This window comes from Dama dama, chromosome 18 (assembly GCF_033118175.1).
Source record: "Dama dama isolate Ldn47 chromosome 18, ASM3311817v1, whole genome shotgun sequence".
NCBI lineage: Eukaryota > Metazoa > Chordata > Mammalia > Artiodactyla > Cervidae > Dama > Dama dama.
The window spans coordinates 60,886,999-60,908,888 of NC_083698.1; the positions used below are offsets into that span (position 1 = coordinate 60,886,999).

General features: G+C 43.0%; 1 protein-coding gene across 1 annotated transcript in view; it reads right to left on the reverse strand.

The window, feature by feature from the left end:
- The window catches only part of FKBP9 (FKBP prolyl isomerase 9), a 42,377-nt gene extending 20,803 nt beyond the window's left edge, over positions 1-21,574 (reverse strand). Inside the window, exons 1-5 of the mRNA XM_061165412.1 lie at positions 21,264-21,574; positions 7,285-7,430; positions 6,564-6,753; positions 6,152-6,297; positions 1,270-1,459 (exon numbers count right to left, since the gene is read on the reverse strand). Coding sequence (XP_061021395.1) covers positions 1,270-1,459; positions 6,152-6,297; positions 6,564-6,753; positions 7,285-7,430; positions 21,264-21,496 — 905 coding nt within the window. The 5' untranslated portion in view covers positions 21,497-21,574. The remainder of the gene's footprint in view (positions 1-1,269; positions 1,460-6,151; positions 6,298-6,563; positions 6,754-7,284; positions 7,431-21,263) is intronic.
- Positions 21,575-21,890: the final 316 nt, after the last annotated feature.

The window sequence follows — 21,890 nt, forward strand, 5'->3', positions numbered from 1 at the left end:
ATATGGTATGTTCACCCAATTCACTGCAGACAAAAAATGAGTTCTCTCGATGCATTAATATGGAAATAGTCCCAAAGTGAAAAAAAGCAAGGGGCAGAATAGTGCATATAGTACATAGCATTATGTTATGTATGGATATGTAATACATAATGTTATATATGTATGCATATAGTATTCTAAATGCTATATTCTATAAAGTGAGAAGATATTAATAATATAACAATTGTATTTGATTATATCTGCATTAGAAAAAAATCCACACATTTGAAGAATAAGAAAAGAAACTTATTAATAAAAGTGGTTAACTCTAAGTGGCTTGTGGAGAGGGGGATGTAAGGTTGGCAGGGATGATTAATACAACATATCTTAATGCATATTTTACTTTAATTTTGAACAATGTAACTATTGCCTTTTTCAAAAAAATCAAATGAAAAATTTAAAAGAGGGGATCCTAGAAGCAGGAAAAATGAATTATGCAAATAAAATTACACCATATAAAAATTCTTCTGTAATGTTTCTGGATGACTAATTAAACAGGAAGTCTCTTACCTCAGAGAGACAGGAAGACTGCTGTCACTACTTGTTTGCTCTATAGGAAGCTAAAGGAATGTTTTCCAGACAACACAAACCAAATGCCTGTTGCCTGATCAAGACTGCAAGCTAAGCTTGATAAACAATACAAAACTGACTAATGACAGGTTCAGTAATTAACCTCCTAATTAGTATCAGGATGGGAGCATAATGCAACCAAACAGTTCCTGCAGCAAAGTCATCAAAGTTTGCAAAGCATTTCCACCTACCTTCTCTCTTTAATCTAACCATCTCTTTGAGAAAGGAGCTAACAAAAGGGGAAAAACTGAAGATCAGAGAGGTTAAATGCTTTAATGTGCCACATACAGGGCTTGGAATCCAGGTCTCTTGATACCAGGTCTGTTCTCTTTCCATCCTATGGCCTGGACTTCCCTTCCAGTCACTTCCCGTCTCAGACTCCAGACCTGGGTTTGTACTTGGATTGTTGAGCACAGGCTACAGGGGTGGTGGGAGTCTGAGCATGAGCCCTCCTGCTTTCCTGCAGACCCATCTCCTACAGAGCCCGGGGAGACTGTTCTAACACCCTTGAAGGAATTCAGTATCACACAATACAAATCTATACTGAAGATGAAAATACTAACTCCAGATCAGCACTGACAAGTATACAGATCATGGTCCTGCCAGCTGCAAACTGCAGTTAATAGATGTTCTGGTCAGTGAAGGACCCTGTTTGCTCACCTGGAATCAAAGAAGGTGCCGTCCAGGAGCGTGCCGTTGTAATGATACCTGAGAAAGTCCCCGCTTTGACTTCGCCGCTCACAGTTTTCAGGCACTACTTTATTCTCAATGGAAATGCCATCCTTAGGGTTATGGAGATCCAATAACGCAACGTCAAACACCAGAGATGCCTGACCAGGAATGTCTTTCCCTAGAGTGGAATGAAGTAAGATGATGAAATCGGGACACAAGATTTAGGAAGTACTGTAACTACAGTTCAACACCCACCACATTGGTGTTACACATTCCTTGAAGTTTTCAAGCCAGGGAAGTAAATGTTTTTTCACGTCTTGGGTGAAACATGGAACATTCTGTCTCACTACAGTGTCCAACCATGGGCTGACAGGTATAATTTGAAGCCTGACTTCCTCAGAAACAGGAGCAAACCGATATTAATGACATGGAGACCTCTGTGACCACATTTTCTATGCTTGTGCTTGCAAATCAAGGCTCTAGGTGGGTGGTTATGCACCCACATGCAAACCCAAATACATACCTTCGTGGGCTTCTGTTTGTGTACAGATGCAAATCACAGACATTCCAAAGCTCGGATATGGTTCTGGAGAACACTACATAGACTTGTTCTTCGGAACTCACAGTCAATTTTCAAAAAATTTATTTTATTGACGTATAGTTGTTTTATAATGTGTTAATTTTTGCTGTATAGCAAAGTGATTCAGTCATATATATATTCTTTTTCATATTCTTTTCCATTATGGTTTACTACAGGACATTGACTGTAGTTCCTTGTTCTATACAGTAGAACCATGTTGCCCCTTCATTTCATACACAGTAGTTTCCATCTGCTAATTCCAAACTCCCAATCCATTCCTTTCCCACCGCCCTCCGCCTTGGCAACCACAAGTCTGTTCTCTGTCTGGGAACTCGCAGCCAATTTTTTAAAGAGGCAAAAATTCACTCCTTTAAATGCATCCAAAACAACATATAAACAAAACTAAAGTTAGCTAAGAGGGGAAAAGGAAAATGCCACCCACAATCCAAAATAGAAATAGTCCTCAAATCATGTCTATCTCATTTCAGGGTGCTACTGCTTCTCTTGGATATTCCTGACAGTGAGGATTTACTGAAAATGTGCAACGGCATAATCCACATGAAGAGATTATTGGGCACTAGCTCTTCTTGCAGAGGTTCAACATCCACCAATACCTAACTCTAAACCCAGGACTCTGGGATAAAAGGAAGTTAGTTACCTGACAAACCACCTCCGTCAACACTCTTACTTGCCATTTGTTATGCCATAAAAGGAGAAGGCCTGGGCAAGTGAACCACTGGGCATCCCAAGCATGTGCTCCTTCAGCTGTCTCTGTTGCAGAATCATTCCCCCATCTCCTTCCCTTCAGAAGAATGGTGAAGTTTGCTCAAAGTGGGCTGCCAAGTTGGCCTCTGGAATGCCAGGTGTGATCAATCCCTTTGGAATCCCAGGTGTGGGTATGGGAGGGTGTGTGTAGAATGTTAATCTTTTGTACTTTTCAGTATCTTTTAATTCAATAGAAAACAGAACCCCTTAAAGTTTCACTTAACCCTGAAAGTGAAGTGAAAATGTTCATTGTTCAGTCAAGTTCGACTCTTTGCGACCCCATGGACTGCAGCCCGCCAGGCTCCTCTGTCCATGGAGTTTTCCAGGCAAGAATACTGGAGTGGGTTGCCATTTCCTTCTCCAGGGGATTTTCCTACCCAGGGATCAAACCCACATTGCAGGCAGATTCTTTACCATCTGAGCCACCAGGGAAGCCCTGGTGTTTAAATTTTTCTAGCATTATAAGGTACTACCTGAATGTTTGCTTTTTTATAACAACTTTCAGTTCAGTTCAGTCACTCAATCGTGTCCAACTCTTTGCAACCCCATGGACTGCAGCACACCAGGCCTCCCTATCCATCATCAACTCCCGGAGTTTACTCAAACTCATGTGCATTGAGTTGGTGATGCCATCCAACCATCTCATCTGCTGTCATCCCCTTTTCCTCCCGCCTTCAATATTTTCCAGCATCAGGGTCTTTTCCAACAAGTCAGTTCTTTGAATCAGGTGGCCAAAGTATTGGAGTTTCAGCGTCAATATCACTCCTTCCAATGAATATTCAGGACTGATTTCCTTTAGGATGGACTGGTTGGATCTCCTTGCTGTCCAAGGGACTCTCAAGAGTCTTCTCCAACACCACAGTTCAAAAGCATCAATTCTTTGGCGCTCAGCTTTCTTTATAGTCGAACTCTCACATCCATACATGACTACTGGGGAAACCATAGCTTTGACTAGCTGGACCTTTGTTGGTAAAGTAATGTCTCTGCTTTTTAACATTCTGTCTAGGTCAGACACAACTGAAGCGATTTAGCAGCAGTAGCAGCTAGGTTAATCATAACTTTTCTTTCAAAGAGCAAGTGTCTTTTAATTTCATGGCTGCAGTCACCATCTGCAGTGATTTTGGAGCCCAAAAAATAAAGTTGGTCACTGTTTCCATTGTTTCCCCATCTTTTTGTCATGAAGTGATGGGACCAGATGCCATGATCTTAGTTTTCTGAATGTTAAGCTTTAAGCCAACTTTTTCACTCTCCTCTTTCACTTTCATCAAGAGACTCTTTAATTCTTCTTTGCTTTCTGCCATAAGGGTGGTGTCATCTGCATATCTGAGGTTATTGATATTTCTCTTGGCAATCCTGATTCCAGCTTGTGCTTCATCCATTCCAGCATTTCTCATGATTACTCTGCATATAAGTTAAGTAAGCAGGGTGACAATATACAGGCTTGACGTACTCCTTTCCCAATTTAGACCAGTCTCTTGTTCCATGTCCAATTCTAACTGTTGCTTCCTGACCTGCATACAGATTTCTCAGGAGGCAGGTCAGGTGGTCTGGTATTCCCATCTATTTCAGAATTTTCCAGTTTGTTGTAATCTACAGAGTCAAAGGCTTTGGCATAGTCAATAAAACAGAAGTAGATGTCTTTCTGGAACTCTCTTACTTTTTTGATGATTCAGCGAAGGTTGGTAATTTGATCTCTGGTGCCTCTGCCTTTTCTAAATCCAGCTTGAACACAGGAAGTTCATGGTTCACGTACTGTTGAAGCCTGGCTTAGAGAGTTTTGAGCATTACTTTGTTAGCATGAGAGATGAGTGCAATTGTGCGGTAGTTTGAGCATTCTTTGGCTTTGCCTTTCTTTGGGATTGCAATGAAAACTGACCTTTACAACTTTATTGAGATTTAATTCCCATACAATTCACCTACTTAAATTTATGCCTGGATAGCTGAGCAGAATGTCAAAGTATAAAGCATTTAAAAATAACTATTTTAAATAAACTATTTATTTTAAATATTTAATTAGTAATTGTTTAAAATAAATGAATAATATTCCTCACATCAGGCTAGGCATCTCATTTTATCTGGTAATTCGTATACATGTGGATGAAGACAAAAGGATTTGAGAGTCAAGGGGAACAAACTTCTACTAGTCAAGGATGACACAATTTGAGTATCAATAAGATAATAACATATCTTGAGGAGGGGAGAATTAAGATATATTTACGGTAGCTGTTTTCAAGCTGCTATATTTTTCTTTTAGAAGGTTTTTAAAGAAACTTCCTATGGCAAAAACCACTACAATATCGTAAAGTAATTAGCCTCCAACTAATATACATAATTGGGGAAAAAAAAATCACATGTTTTGTGACCAGCAAAAAAAAAATAAAGGAACTTCCTGCAGATCCTAAGTACCAAAGGTAGAAGTCAACAGGAAAGAAGGCACGCCTCTCCTGCTGTGTATACAGACCTAGGGCCAGGAAACATAGCTTGGAAAATATTATATTAGGGGGTTATTAGAACTTGGGTACCACTATCAGTAAACTTCTTAAATAGCATCACATTTTCATTTCTTTCTTTTTTTTTTTTTTCCTGGCCACACTGCTCGGAGGCTTGTGGAATCTTAGTTCCCTGATCAGGGATGGAACCCATGCCTGCTACAGTGGAGGCTTGAAGCCCTAACCATTGGACATCCAGGGAATGCCTCATTTCTATTCTTAACTACATATATCAGCTTGTTTAAATGCCTGAAGGTCTCATTGTTGTGTCAGCTTGTCAGTGTGATTAAATTAAATGTGCCTGAAATTCAAACATGAGTAACTAAGAAATTCTATCTATCAGCCAGTAAACAGTTTACCATTTGCTTCCACAGTGAAACTACAAACTGAACACTAATCCAAATTAATGTATCCTCTAAAATTATATCAGTACTTTGCATTTATTCACATGGAGCTAATGCCACAGGTAAAACCCATTAAGGAGGTACAAATCAGTGAAAAAAAAATGACAATTCTGGCAGCATATGCTGAATTTCTACCTTGATGGCTACAACCTTTTGACTACCTGGTTCAAATCTAATTTCACAGAAGGGAAAACATAGGCTGGAGAGGTTGGTGCCTAAGCTTACAGATTCTGAGGCAATGACAGACGGCTTACTTAAGAACAAAAATGACCGTGAAATAGATGAAGATTTTTGCATCTTAACCATCAGTCAGCAGTTGACCTAGACTAGCAGTGTCCACCAGAACTTCTGCAGTGATAGGAGTGCTCCGTATCTGCCTGTCCAATACAGTAGCCCTTGACAACAAGTGGCTTTTAAGTACCTGAACTGTGGCAGTATGACCAAGGTACAGAATTTAAATTTTTATTTAACTTAATTTAAATGTAAATAGCTAAATATAGCTGGTGGCTACCCTATTGGACACTGCAAGTCTAGACCAAAAGTTCTGGTGGGTTTCACCCAGTAAGTTAAACCAACCACTGCAAAAGGAATAAAGACAGATGAGAGTAGCTTGAAGAATGGGAAGAACTTACCGTCTCCATCTTCTCCATAGGCCAGAAAAGGAGGAATGGTGATGATGCGTTTTTCTCCCACACACATCCCCAACAGCCCTTTATCCATTCCAGGAATCAGCCAGCCAATTCCCACATAGGTGTCATATGTTTTCATGCGATTGTGACTGAAAACCAATGAGAAAAGGGAGAAGTTCCATACCGCAAGGGCATTTCTAACTCATCTTTCAAAAGGTCTTTGTTACCTCAAACTCAGCTGACCAATGGATTCATACCCATCCCTGGAGAAAATGCAGGTATGCACCTTTGTTCCCAATCACAGAGCACTTGGGAACAAGTTCCCTTTCTGGTTTCTCCATGGCCATAAAAAGTGGATGAGACAGAAGGAACTAAGGGGCATTTCAATGATACTAGTACAAATGGCAGGACGTACCTCGAATCAAACAGTGTCCCATCCAAGAATGTTCCATTGTAGTGGTATCTTACAAAATCAGATACCTGGATGGTCCGAGGGCAAGTGGGAGGCTTGAAGTAAGTGTGAATCTGAACCTGATCTTCCGAATTCCAAATATCCATCAGAAGTACATCAAAATGAAGCACTGAATCTGGGGGGATCACACCAGCTAGAAAATAAAGAGAGCTCACACTGAGAAGCTGCTGCTTTTCAAAGAAACACCGAGGATGCTGCCAAGGTGAATGGAAGCCAGAAGGGCTCAAGAGGTCATATACGATTCCAGAATGAGTGATGTTCCCTCCAAATGAAAAAAAAAAATTTTTTTTTGGCCATACCCTGCAGCTTGTAGGATCTCAGTCCCCCAACGAGGGATTTAACCCAGACCACAGCAGTCAAAGTCCAGTATTCTAACCACTAGGCCAGCAGAGAACTCCCTCCCAGTGAAACTTAAACAAAAGAGGAAAAACAAAAATTTCCTCTCAACAAGAATAACATTCAGTATACCTGTGTTAATAACACTTCTTTCATATCTAGAATAAATCAACTTCAGATGAAATTTCAGCCGTGTGTGAGTGTTTACTGCTTCTCATTTTCCACTACCTGAAGCTTCAAAAGACTCTCTATTCTGCCTGACTGAAGAGCCAGCAAATGTTCTGGTTGTTTTGGCAAATGTTTTCACAAGTACAGAACAAACACTTACAAACGCCGTCACTTCCATAGGCTAGCTTTGGAGGGATCTTCACAAACCGCCTCTCATTTACACACATCCCGACCAGAGCTTGATCCATCCCTGCTATCAGCTGTCCTTTTCCCACGAACACGTTGAAAGTGGAGTCTCTGTCATAGCTGGAGACCCAAAGGGGAAGGAGAGAGAAGAAGAGTATAAATAAGCCAACCTTAGTGAAGCCAACCTGTAAAAAAGTACCCATGGACACAGTGAGGTCCCTGCAAAACAACAAACCCACATATCTATTCTGATGCAGGCAATGTCTTCACTGGACAGTACTTGCAGGGTTGGGATTTTTAAACTACCTTGAATATTGTCAGCAAATCTAGTCAGTTAAGCATCGGCATAACTCTCTCTGGAAAAAAATAGAGAGTAGGAAATGGCAACCCACTCCAGTATTCTTGCCTGAAAAATTACATGGATGGAGGAGCCGGATGAACTACAATCCAGGGGGGTTACAAAAGAGTTGGACATGACTTAGTGATTGAGCTTGCAAACACACAATGTATATCATTTTTACTGCTGTGTAAAGCAAATAAAGATCATTCTCCAAATATTATGGCTTAAATAATATATATGTCAAGTTTGTTGCAAAATAGCTTACCAATTCTTCCATTAAAAAAAGAATCGCTTACTCCATTTCTATGCAACTGGTGCCTAAGAGCAACATCACAGATACCAATGTGCAAATTAATACTAACTTTCTTTTTCAAATTTATTTTTATTGAAGCAGAGTTGAATTACAATGCTGTGTTAATTACTTCTGTACACCAAAGTGACTTAGTTATACACACATGCTCAGTCACTCAGTCATGTCCGACTCTTTGAGATTCCATGGACTACATCCTGTCAGGCTCCTGGAATTTTGCCTGTGGAATTTTCCAGGCAAGAATACTGGAGTAGGTTGCCATTTCCTACTGCAGAGGATCTTCCCGACCAAGGGATCAAATCCGCATCTTCTGTGTCTCCTGCAGTGGCAGGCAGACTCTACCACTGAGCTACCTGGGAAGCTCATATATATGTATATATGTATGTGGATATATATTCTTTTTTCATTTTTATTTTCCATTATGGTTTATCACAGGATAATGAAGCTAGGTCCCTGTACTATACAGTAGGCCCTTGTTGTTTATCCATCCTGTATATACACCGGTTTACATCTGCTAATTCCAAACTCCCACTCCTACCCTGTCCCACCCCCTTCCCCTTGGCAACCACCAATCTATTTTCTAGATTCCTGATTTTGTTTCTGTTACTAATTTGCCTTTCTCTTCTTCTAAGTCACTAAATTAAACAAAGAGGCAGTGTGGTGTAGCATGAAGGGCACTTGAACTCTCTTAACCTCAGTTTCTTCCACTGCAAAATGTGAGTGACAATAATAGCCATCACAAGATCTGTATAATACAGGAATGTGAAAAGGGCTCTGAAAACCCCAGGATTATACCAATATTACTATACATAATTATTGCAGGTGATGGAAAGTCTGAAGTAATCTTTAAGTCACTAATAAATGTGTGTTAAACGCTAACTGGTGATGGCCTGAAGCAGGAAAATAAATAATGGAATCATGGCTACAATCCAAGTTCTCATCCTCTTTAATGCCAAACTTAGCAGCAACAAGGGGGTGCCAATAAGGAGACTTTACTAGGGGCTTTGAGGAATATAAAAAATTCCAAGGCATGGACTTTGCCTACAAGTACCTTATAAACTGACAGAGACACCCACAGGGTTTTAGACACTGTGTTTAAGAAAATAACTACAAAAAAAAGAAAAGAACTACAGAGCTTGGTTTATAATAACAAAATGCTGGAAATAACTTAGAAGTCCAAGAGTATGGCACTGGTTGTATATAAGACAAAGACATATAATAAATTCTCTATGGTCATTTAAAAATAAAAGATATCTGCTATAATTATATAATGTATAGCATTACAATACATAACTACAGTTAATAAAATACTGTATAGTGAATACAGTTAATGGTGACTATAGCTAATACTGTATTGCATTATTAAAAGTTGCTAAGAAAGTAAAATTCTAAAAGTTATCATAAGAAAAAAAATTTTATAACTATGCATGGTAATGGATATTAACTCTTGGTGTGGTGATCATTTTGCAATATATATGAATATAAAATCATTATGTTATTTACTTAAAACTAATATAATGCTACATGTTAATTATACATCAATGAAAAGTTTTATAAGATTTTATTCATTGGCACAGAAGGACATACACGTGAAAAGAGCCACATATAAAATAATCCCATTTTGAATTTATTTATATAGATGCATATGAAAAATCCACAAGGTGAAACATGAAAATACTATCTATAGTAAGCTATGAGTACAAGATTTCAAGTGGCTTAATGTATTTTCTCTTTAATTCTCTCAATTTCAAAATGATCATGGAATACAGTCAGCCCTCTGTATCCTCAATTTTCACTTCATGGATTCAACCAACTGGAAATTGAAAATATTTTTTTTCACTTCTGAAAGTTCCAAAAAGCAAAAACTTGAATTTGTTGAACACTGGCAACCATTTACATAGCATTTGCATTGTGTTAGGTATTAGAAGTAATCTAGAGATGATTTAAAGTATACAGGAGTGCCTTGGTTACATGCAAATACTACACCATTTTATATAAAGGACTTGAGCATCTGAGGCTTTTGGTATCCAAAGGGGTCCTAGAACCTGACCCCCGTGGATACTGAGGGACAACTGTGCTTGTGTAATAAACCTTAAGAGCTGTTGGAATTCACCTCATTAGGATGTGCTGCCCTTCTTTGGTAAATTACTTCTACCTTTTTCTCATTTTCCCCAATGATCAGCTTGGGAGAGCAGCACAGTCCACCTCACCACCCATCAGGGCAGCTTTGTCAGATCTGTCCCCTCCTTCCCTTTCTCCTAGCTTTATAGTCCATTTTACTGCCTTCTTTTCTCCAAGGTCAGTGAACAGAAAGCAAATGTCCAGTTCTGGCTAACAAGCCAGAGGACAAAAGCGCATGATCAGCTTTGTGCCCAAGTGGCTCTACATCTCCGCCCTCCATCTCCAGGGCAAACAAAAAACCACCCTCGGAATGCCAGCTGTCCAATTTCACTTGGCTGGGATCTTGCCACACCCTGAACCGTCATCAAACTGGAGGGTTTCGGTTAACAATGGACCAGAATTTAGGCTTCAAAAGCTTCCCAGGCACAGAACATGTGCAAACAGCAACAATGCTCAGGCTGGAAACTTTATAGTTTTCATTCACAGAACCCAAAATTAATGAGAGTTTTTAATAATAACTACTATTTAGAGAGTATTTATTATGTATCAGGCACAGGGGCAACTAAGCTTTTCTATATGTGCTAAGTTGCTTCAGTTGGATCCAACTCTTTGTGACCCCATGGACTGTATAGGCTCCTCTGTTCATGGGATTTTCCAGGCAAGAATACTGGAGTGGGTTGCCCCTTCTCCAGGGAATCTTCCTGACCCAGGGATTGAACCAGCAGCTGTTCTGTCTTCTGCATTGGCAGGGCAATTCTTTATCACTAGGGCCACCTGGGAAGCCCAAGCTTTTCTATACACTACCTCATTTAATCCTCATACAACACTTTAAGTATCAGTAAGTACTGATACGCAGGTCCCTTGAAGTTGAAAAAATTTCTCAAGCGCACAAAACTAGCCAAATGAGAAAAAAAGTTAGAACCCAGGACTGTCTAAGTTTCACCCTCCAGGCACAGAGCCTCCCTAGATGGTGTACAAAAACTAGTGTGGCCTTACGGCATTAATTTATTCATTTAATGACAATCAAGAAGATCCCTGGAGAAGGAAATGGCAATCCACTCCAGTATTCTTGCTTGGAGAATCCCATGGACAGAGGAGCCTGGCAGGCTACAGTCCATGGGGTCCAAAAGAGTCAGACACGACTTAGTGACTAAACAACAGCCTAAGCAACACGCCCAAAACAAAAAACACCTTTCCAAAAGAAAATATATAATTTACATACACGAAAAACTAACAAACAATGCAAGGCCAGTTTTGTCTACTGCTGAAAACTCTGACCATCTGGAAAAATAAATCGTTCTGAGCAAGTCTATGCTGATCACTCTGACTAGCACAAATTCATGTGCAGGGTCCTGCCAGGAGTTGGTCATGAAAATTATTTCTGCGACCGCTGGAATTAGCACTTATTCAGCGTGTCCCAGTATCTGGCTGTTTTGCAGATGCCCCAGCCAAGGTCCTGCAGGAAACAAGATGATATGCCTAAAGTAGACAACTCCAGGGCACTGTGGGCAGGGTGCAGAGAAACATTAAGCGACAGTGCAATAGCTCTGGGGACAAGTAGGGAGTGCTGTCACACCCAGGCCTGAAGGATCCAGGGACAGACAGGGAGCTCAGAGCACCTGACAGAAGCTAAGCTAGGACCTTTGGTTTAGGAACACAGCCCATGTGATGACTGTACAGGCAGGAAGTCAGAGGAATAAATATCTCCACCTCACCCTCCCTATTCCCTCCGATCTCCTGCGGATGTCCCATTGGCTGAACCCAACTAGAAGCCAGACTACAAGGGGGTCACTGATATAACCTATATTATGCACACGTGGTCCATACAGGTCAACCTCCCAGAGCAAAAAGAAGTGGAACTGGGGGTAAGGGGACCTAGAAAGGCAAATGGAAATTATCCAGAATGGGACTTCCCTGATGGTTAAGACTCCACCTTCCAATGCAGGAGACATAGACTCGATCCCTGATAGGGGAACTAAGACCCCAGATGCTACAGGATGTGGCCAAAAAAAAAAAAAAAAAAATGTGGTTTTTTTTATGGAAATTATCCAGCACATCCAACACCCCCTTTCCTCTCCACCAGCTTATTTTTTCTCCCCTGATCATTCATTCTTGTAGACCCTTTGATTGCTGACACTTCTATCTTCCTCTGCCCCTAGTGGGGATTGGGGTGGCTGCAGCAGCCTCCAGTGAAGCTCTTCAAGATAATTAGCCCAAGGACCACTAAGACAGAAGCCATCACCTAACACCCATCATCTTCAACTCACTCAGCTGCTGCACAGAAGCACAAATTGTCCTGTGCTTATTCCTCAGGACAGGTAACTACCTCCCTCTGTGGCTGCGTTCTTAAAGATCCCAAACTGGAGCTCTATTTCCGAATGTAGGTTTCAATCTGTAGTGAGGATGAACTTTAAAAAGAACACAAGGCAAACTGAACACCCTCCTTTCTCAAGAGCCCCTACAACTCATTCCTTCCTCAAGCTCCTCAGCTTCTCTTTTTAAAAAAGAACTTAGAAAACCAGGGCAGGGACCCTTGCTGTCAAAAGATGGCAACATTTTGGAATATGGAAAGGGAAGGAAAGAGCAGAAACTGATGCAGAAGGGAAGAAACAGAATTTAGGTGTATACAAAAGGGGATCTGGCCAAAGGTAGACACCATGTGCTGCCCAGAGGCTGCAGAGTAAAAGACGAGCAAGAGGGCAGAAGGAAACTTGGAGTTTGAAAGTCGGAATTCAGAACAGCTACACTTCACTGTGAGCCCCTTCCCAACTCCCGTAGCTTAGCAACCATAATTTTAAGCTTTACGGAAATTATTTAACTCCTTTTAAAATTCAGTATATGTGCATTGATTTTAAAATTAAATTAATTTTAAAACTTTTTGCCAAAAATTGACATACATGTATACTGCCTGTGGTTGAGATTATTCTGACCTCAGGTTTAGAAGCAAAGTTAAAACGGCCATTACCAAAGGGAAGAGAATATGGCCCTACGGTTAGCAGAGCTGAAGCTCTGATCAATGATAAAAGGAAAAGACAGCTTGCTCTAAATGCAATTTTATATTTAGTTTAGACAAACGAAAACTGGATACATTACTCCTGCCACATCTTTACTGAGGTATAATTGACAAAAAGTGTACATATTTAAGGTGTGTACACTGAAATCATTGCCACAATTAAACTAATTAACATATCCTTATCACCTCACATAGTTACCATTTTCTTTTTTAAAATTTTATTTATTTATTTGACTGTGCCAGGTTTTAGTTTTGGCATGCAGGATCTAGTTCCCCACCCAGGGATTGAACACAGGCCCCCTGCATCAGGAATTCAAAGTCTTATCCACTGGACCACCAGGGAAGTCCCTTCTTTTAGTTTTTGTGGTAAGGACATTTAGTTTTACCTTTTTAGTAAAAGGTATACTTATGTCAAGTATACAATACAGTGTTATTAATTACATTCACACTGCTTCACATTAGACTAAATAAACTTGTCTTGAACATTAAAGAGACTGCCATATTTTGAGAATTCATAACAGGAGGGAAACAAGTTAATAAAGAGCCAGTCCCCTGGGCACAGGAACCACTGCTGGTGTTTCGGAATCGATCAGATGGCTGGTCACCTGGGATACAAGGACTGTGGTCCTTGCCCAAGCCCGTGGTGAATAAGACTCACAAAATGCTCAAAAGCAGAAACTCATCTCCTAGCTGGATGCCTGATCCTGGGACGACTCAGGTGAGATTCAACACCCTCCCCTGGCTGAATTCCATCACTGAGCTTGGGCACAACTCAGAAGTGAGGAGGCCAAAACTGATGTTCCTGCCTCCCACCCCTGCTCCCCACACTTCTTACTCCCAAAGGTGACTCTGGACTTCCTAGACGCTCCAGCAAGAGTATCTCCCTCAAACAACCACCTCTACCAGCAACTAATGAGCCCTGGCAGAGGGGAAAGGCAAGCTATTAATGATCTACCCAGATGGAAAAATGAGAGGAAGAGAGAGAAGGTGAGAAAGAAGAGAGGAGTAAGGAGGAACAGAAAGAGTGCACCTATTCACACCTCCATGGAGGGTCAGACCTTAACCCGTGAGCGGTTGGCTTCGACAGTCTTTGGTGCATTAAAATATCATTAAAAGAAAAACTTTGCAAAGGAAAGTAAAATCATTACACTGCTATTGTAGATTTTTGTTTTCAAGCAACTGCACAAGTTAAAATGTCAGATCTCTAGAAATAATTCTTTTTTCACACAAGTTCTCAGTCCAGTAAAATGCGATAGTAGTTGGTGGTTTAGTCACTAAGTCATGTCCAACTCTTATGACCCCATGGACTGGTGCCTGCCAGGCTCCTCTGTCCAGTCCACAGGATTTCCTTGGCAAGAATACTGGAGTGGGTTGCCATTTCCTTCTTCAGGGGATCTTCTCAGCCCAGCGATGGAACCCATGTCTCTTGCATTGGCAGGCAGATTCTTTACCATTGAGCCACCTGGGAAGCCCTTCAGTAAAATAGAGCCAACTTAAGTAATCAATATGAATGTATCACTGCTTATAATGATGCACAAATGAAATTAAAAGCAATGCCATTAAGTCTTTAAAAAAATTATTTATCTAGCTGCACCAGGTCTTAGTTGTGGCACTTGGGATCTTTGATCTTAGTTTTGGCACACAGAATATTTAGTTGCAGCATGTGGGATCTAGTTCTCTGACCAGGGGTCAAACCCGGGTTGAGCAGAGTCTTAGCCACTGGACCACAAGAGAAGTCCTAATGCCACTAAATTTTCAAAGAGGACATTAAGTCAGCCTACCAATGACTGCATAAGACTCTAGTAAGAAGAATGAAAAAGAACTTTACCTCAAGTTATTAAAACTGCACTGGGCAGCTTCTCTTTCTTTATGTGGCTTTTCCATAGAAAGGTTTCCTATGTAGATCCACACTTAATTTTTTTTAAATAATTTTATTTATTTATTTTTGACCGTGCTGGGTCTTCACTGCTGCATGGGTTTTTCTCTAGGCACAAAGAGCGGGGGCTACTCTGCAGTTTGAGGGTTTCTCATTGTGGTGGTTTCTCTTGTTCCAGAGCATGGGCTCCACAGGGTGCAGGTTTCAGGAACTGCAGTACTTGGGCTCAGGAGCTGTGGGCTTCCAGGCTCTAGAACACAAACTCAGTAGTTGTGGTGCTCGGGCTTAGTTGTTCCGAGGCATGCGAGATCTTCCCAGATCCAGGATCAAACCCATGTCTCCTGCATTGGCAGGCAGATTCTTTACCACCGGGTTAACCAGGGAAGCACCAGATCCACACTTTAAATGCTTCCCGCCTAAGAGAGTGTGCCCTGACCTGACCAGTCTCCCTGCCACCACTTAGCCCCATGGATCCACCCTGACACCATCCAAGGTACTGCCCAGCCCTCTAGCTCCTCTCTGAGATCCAATCCTGCCAAAAGGATGAGGTAACACGCTTTCACTTAACATGTGACTTTATACCCATAGCAAGGGTGAGGGGGTTGAGGTTCCCTATGGGACCAATCAAATGGGAGAGATCCTGGGAGTGTGGAATTGAGATAGATTCCAGTTAGTCAGCATTACTGGACCAAAGAGGTCATGTATGTGGCACAGAAAGCCTGCTGGAGCTCTCTCCAGGAGGAGTCGGGGGAATCAGCCCCTCTGAAGTCCCTCAGAGAGATGCAGAAAGTCACCTCTGCTCACAATTCTGGATCCTCGGGAGGAATGGAAGATCCTTCCAATAAATTCCTTCCTTTTCTCCTTATGCCAGCTACAATGGTTTTCTGAGCCCTCCCCACTCCCTGACTTGAGGGTAGGGATTTTTAATAGATTTTGTTCTTTTAGGGCAGTTTTTCGTTTTTGTTTTGCTTTAGAGCAGTTTTGAGTTCACAGAAAAATTGAGCAGAAGATACAGAGATTTCCCATATACCCCCTGCCTGCACCCAATCCCACATACACATACATAGCCTCCTACATTATAATTTCGTAAAACTTAAACCTTTATAATCAGAGATTCAAATCCTGAGTGTAGTGTATCACTAGAGTGGTACATTTGTTACAATCAATGACCTACAGTGACATGTCATTATCACTGAAAGTCCATAGTTTTTACATCAGGGTTCACTCTTGGTGATATATATTCTATGCATTAGGATAAATGTAAAATAACATGTATCCACCATCAGAAGCAGGGACTTTTGTCTGTTTTATCTCTCCTACATAAGCAACTAGAATAGTAGGTATTCAATAAATATTTGTTGAATAATGAATATATAAAATGAAGCTGACCTCCATTATGAGTTTATGATTCTTTTAAAGCAATGGTTCTCAAAATGTGGTCCTAGACCACACCATCACCATCATCGAGGGACTTGTTAGATATACAGATTCTCAGGCCCCATCCCAGACCTACCTAATCAGAAACTGTGTATAATAAGCTCTCCAGGTGATTCTGATGCATGTACAGTTTGAACACCACTGGATCCAAGCATCTACAACTCTATAGTACCCAACAGGGCAGGTAGGGGCACACAGTAATATGTATTATTACTTTTAAAAAAATATTTATTTATTTATTTGGCTGTACCAGGTCTTAGTTGCAGCACTCAGGATCTGGAATCTTCATTGCAGCATGCAGAATCTTTAGTTGTGGCATGTGAACTCTTAGTTGCAGATTGTGGGATCTAGTTCCCTGCACAGGAATTGAACCCAGGCCCCCTGCATTGGGAGCATGGAGTCTTAACCATTGGACCACCAGGGAAGTTCCTACAGTAATACTTATTGAATGTATAGACTTTAGGGGCCTGCAGACAGGCCTGAAGGCTGTGACCAGTATGCTGGTTTTGCCTGATAAAGATAACAGGAACATGTTAAACTTCAGTCCCTTACTACTTGGACTGCTATGGAACTCTTCAAAAGCTGACTCAAGAGTGGTGGACAAGCAGCTCCCAAGGACTGAAGAGCAGGAGCCCCCCCAGAAACCTGCAGCGGGAAGCTGCCATCTTCCCCTTCAATCCAGCACAGTAGCCGCAGAGCAAGCTAACAAGCCTGAGGAGGCTCCAAAATAAAATGAAACCATGCCTAACCCAGTGACCAAGGGCTGAAGGGCTGGGCCTCCTGGCAGCTGCAAATACCCATAAGCTGAAAAGACACCAACTGCCCCTACGGGCCAGGCACAGATGCAGGAAGAATGCTCTGTGGAAAGAAAAGGCGTTTGTGTTTTATGACTCTGGTCAGACTGACAGCCATCATTTTCTTCTGGGCCAAACCTCCAAATTAACAGCCAAAGCCCTAAGCACCTAGATTTCTGCTTTCCTAAGCTCTTTGTGTGGAGAAGGCAATGGCACCCCACTCCAGTACTCTGGCCTGGAAAATCCCATGGATGGAGGAGCCTGGTAGGCTTCGGTCCACGGGATCGCTAAGAATCGAACATGACTGGGCGACTTCACTTTCACTTTTCACTTTCATGCACTGGAGGAGGAAACGGCAACCCACTCCAGTGTTCTTGCCTGGAGAATCCCAGGGATGGGGGAGCCCGATGGGCTGCTGTCTATGGGGTCGCACAGAGTCGGACACGACTGAAGTGACTTAGCAGCAGCAAGCTCTTTGTGATGGACAGGGAAGCCTGTCCGTCTTCCCTGGTGATGGACAGGGAAGGTACAGGGTGATGGACAGGGAAGGTACCGCATCTTCCCTTGGTGACGGACAGGGAAGCCTGGCATGCTGCAGTCCATGGGGTCGCAAAGAGTCAGACACAAGTGAGCAACTGAACTGAACTGAAGCTCTTTGTGAAGGAATAGCAAAGAAATGCTCTAATATACTTCATAAATTCCCAAAGGAATGGGGGCCCTAGAAGGAAACACATTAATCAGTCACCTACTGTGTACCCTGCTCCCACCATTCCACTGTCTGCACTGCAACCACAGGGATTTTTTGTACAATAAAACACAGTTCTGGTCTCTCACGCCCATGATTAACTCTTCAATGGCTTCCCATTGTCCCTAGACAAAGGCCAGACTCCACAGCCAGACAGAGGAGGGCTCTCAAAAGTTGACCCCGTCTCTCTGAGCTCCTTTCACCTCCTCTTTTTCCCTCTCTGTCGCTCCTCTACTCCCACTCCAAGCTCAGGCCATCTAAGCAGCTTTCACATGCCCCCTCTTCCTGGCCTCTGCATATGCTCTTCCCTCCACCAGTCACGCCTTTTCTTCCCCACCCCCACCCCCAGCCCTCATCCCTCAGTTCTTCCTGGTAAATTTTAATCCTCCTCAGATTTTATTCCTGCTGTCCCAGAACTCCATCTTGACCAGCCCCCAACCAGGCACACATACAGATACACACAAACTTCCCAGGTGGCACTCGTGGGAAGGAATCCACCTGCTAATGCAGGAGATGCAGGAGACACAGGTCAAACTCTGGCTCTGAAAGATCCCCTGGAGAAGGGAATGGCATCCCACGCCAATATTCTTTCCTGGGAAATCCCAAAGACAGAGGAGCTTGGTGGGCTATAATCCATGGGGTCGCAAATAGTCGGACACAACTGAAGTGACTTAACACACATCCTCAAACTCCATCTTGACCAGTCCCACAACCAGGCACAAACACACAAATACACACAACATAAACTTTCTAGGTGGTTCCAAAGCTCCTTGCCATCCTTCCATCATACATGAGTGAACTACAAACTTGAGACTCTGGTACTAAACTGCCTAGATTCAAAGCCCCACTCCACCACTTAGTAGTTATCATCTTGGGTAAATTACTTGAACTTTCTGAGCCCCAGATGGTATTGTATTGTGAGGTTAAAAGAATTCAGTGTAGTTCATATATGTAAAGGCACAAGGTAAGAACTATCTGTGAACTCTATGTCAGAGACAGAAGGGTGTGCTATTATTCTTTCTGTACTTAACACAGTGTATAATTGTCTGGACAATAGCCAGAGTGCAGGGAGGGAACACCGTCTTCAGGACAGACACTGCATACACATTTGCAGAATGGATGACAGCTCATCTGTATTTCCACTGTCCGTGGGTCAGGAAGATCCCCTGGAGAAGGAAATGGCAACCCATTCTAGCATTCTTGCCTGGGGATCTCCATGGACAGTGGAGTTTGGCAGGCTACAATCCATGGGGTTGCGAAGAGTCAGACATGACTGAGCAACTAACACTTTCTCTCTTCACTTTTACACTGCCTCACAGTGGTTGCCATTCTAGAGGGTAGAAAGTATTAGATGATTTGTTCCAGTGGGAATTATTAATTAACATCAGCATAAGCAGGAAAGTCTTAACTGTTTTCTAATTAGTGAAGCAAAAGAAGATATACAAATGGCCAATAAACTCATGAAAAGATGTGCAGCATCATTCACCATTAGAGATTCATGAATCAAAACCATAATGACCTACTATTTCATATCCACTAGGATGGCTATAATCAAAAAGGCATACAATTACAAGTGTTGGTGAGAACGTGGCGAACCAGGAACTCTCATATATTGCTGTGGGATTGTAAAACGGTGCAGCCACGTTGGAAAACAAGTTTGGCAGTTCCTAAAAAAGTTAAACACAGTTACCATAGGACCCAGCAGTTCCACTCCTAGGCATATATCCATAAGAGATGAAAACATACCTCCACACAAAACCTTGTATGTGAATGTTCATAACATCATTATTCATAATAACCAAAAAGTGTAAATAACTCAAAAGCCCCTCAGCTAATTAGATAAAATATGATATGGAATATTATACAGCCATAAATAGGAATAAAGAGCTGATACAGCATAAATGAACCAATGTTATGTGAAAGAAACCAAACCCAAAGGCTGCAAAAGATTCCATACAGAGACAAAAAGTAGATTAGTGGTTACCTAGACCTGGAGGGGAAAGGAGTGATTGCTGATGAGTTTCTTTTTTGGAGTGTAGAAAATATTCTAGAATTAGAGAGTTGTGATGATTTCACAACTCTGTGAATATACTAAAAAAAAAAAAATTGAATCATACACTTTAAATGGGTGAATTGTATGGAATGTAAATTATATCTCAATGAACCTGTTTGAAAAAGAAGCAGCAACTGAAACAATATGAGAATGAATATTTCTCAGTGCTTGCTATGTGCCACATCAAATACTAACCAGCTTTTGTATAAACACTCGCTGTCTGGAATTTTTTAAAAGGCAAGAAAGACTAAGAGTACCTTTTAAAAGATAACCTCAGGAATCTTAGCCCCGCCTCAAGCACAAAACAGATGTTAACACATAGTTCTCTTTACTTAACCTGGTGATTCAGGAAGAGAAGTGTGGACACAGACCTAGGACCGTAACAAAGTCTGGAGAAGGAGAGCAGCTTGGAGCTGGAGAAGGGGCCCGTTAACCCTAATGCTAAACTGGGGGAGCTGGGAGAGGTGCTGTGATCTCGCTGCAGATTCAAGGGCAGGAACTGTGGACACCGTACATGGGGCAAAGCTGAGTGACTGGCTCTGGACTACCTCCTGCCCAGGGAGTTTTTTGCAAGGCCATAAGGGGAGGGTGGTAGTTAATGGGTACAAATCCTGGACTTGGATTGTTCGGGTTTCAAAATGATCTCGCTTAAACAAGTTTCTCAGCCGCCATGGGCTCAAGTTATCTCACTGGCAAAATAAGGGTAATGATAATAGCTATACAGAAAACTGTAGTTAAGAATTAAATAAGCTCGTTATATGGAAAGCACTGAGAACCACCCTGTAACAACTCCATAAATGTTAGCGGCTGCTATCGCCACCTCCATTATCATCATCATCGAGAGGCATGAAGGACTTGACACTCAAGGGCCTTCCCAGAATGGAGACAGACAGGCAGACACTAACATTTACTCTCGGGGGTCTGCTAGCGGGCCAGCTCTTTACGAAGATTTCGCGCGTGTTACTGCGCAGGGCGGAGAAGGAGTGGGTGATCTGCTCCAACCCCGCTGCGCAAGGTCCCAGGAAGATTCCAGCCCACCAGTCGAGTTAAAAGGGCCGGCAGGCTCGAGGGCCCCCGCAACCCCCAGGCTGAAGGGATTAAGGGTCGGGGGAGCTTTGGGGTGAGAAAAGAGAGAGGGAGGAGCGGGTTCGAGGGGCGGAGCTGGGGGAGGTCCGTCGGGAGGGAAAGGCCTGTCCGGAGACCGGGAAGCCGGAAAACGGCCGCTGCAGCCTCGGAGGTCCGGCTGGCGCGCGGGGCGCGGTACCTGGAGTCGAACTTCTGGCCGTCGGGGAACGTCCCCACGTAGTGGTAGCGCACGAAGTCGCCGCTGCGCACGGCACGCGGACACTCATCCGGCACGAAGCGCCGCTCGATCTGCAGCTCCGAGTCCGAACCCAGCCCCAGGCCCGCCACAGGGGCCGCCTGCCCGGTCACCCAGAGAAGCAGCAGGAGCAGCGGCGGCGGCGGGGGCCGCCAACTGCGGGCCCTGATCGCCATCGGGGGCGAGGAGAGGAAGGGGCGCGGTTGGGAGCCGCGAGGGCGCGCGGAGCTCGGGCGGCGCGGGTCGGGCCTGGATGTGCAGCGGCCTCTGCAAACGTGGAAAAGACTCCCGGCCCTCCCCGGGCTGCGGCAGTCACCCCCTCTCTCCCGCCCCCCGGCCACATCCGAGGGAGGGGAGGAGCCGCGGCCGCGCGCCAGGACAGCCCTGCTGCGCCCCGCGCCGCCCGAGCCGGCCGGGTCCCGTGAGCTGGCCCGCCCGGGGAAGAGGCGGGCCTTCTGGAAGTTCAAAGGGACCAGTCCCCGAGGGAGAAATCAAGAATTCTTTGGGATTGGGCTGCGATCCACAGTTAAAAGAGAAAGACTTTTCTGGCCCAGGCAAACCCTCAGATCT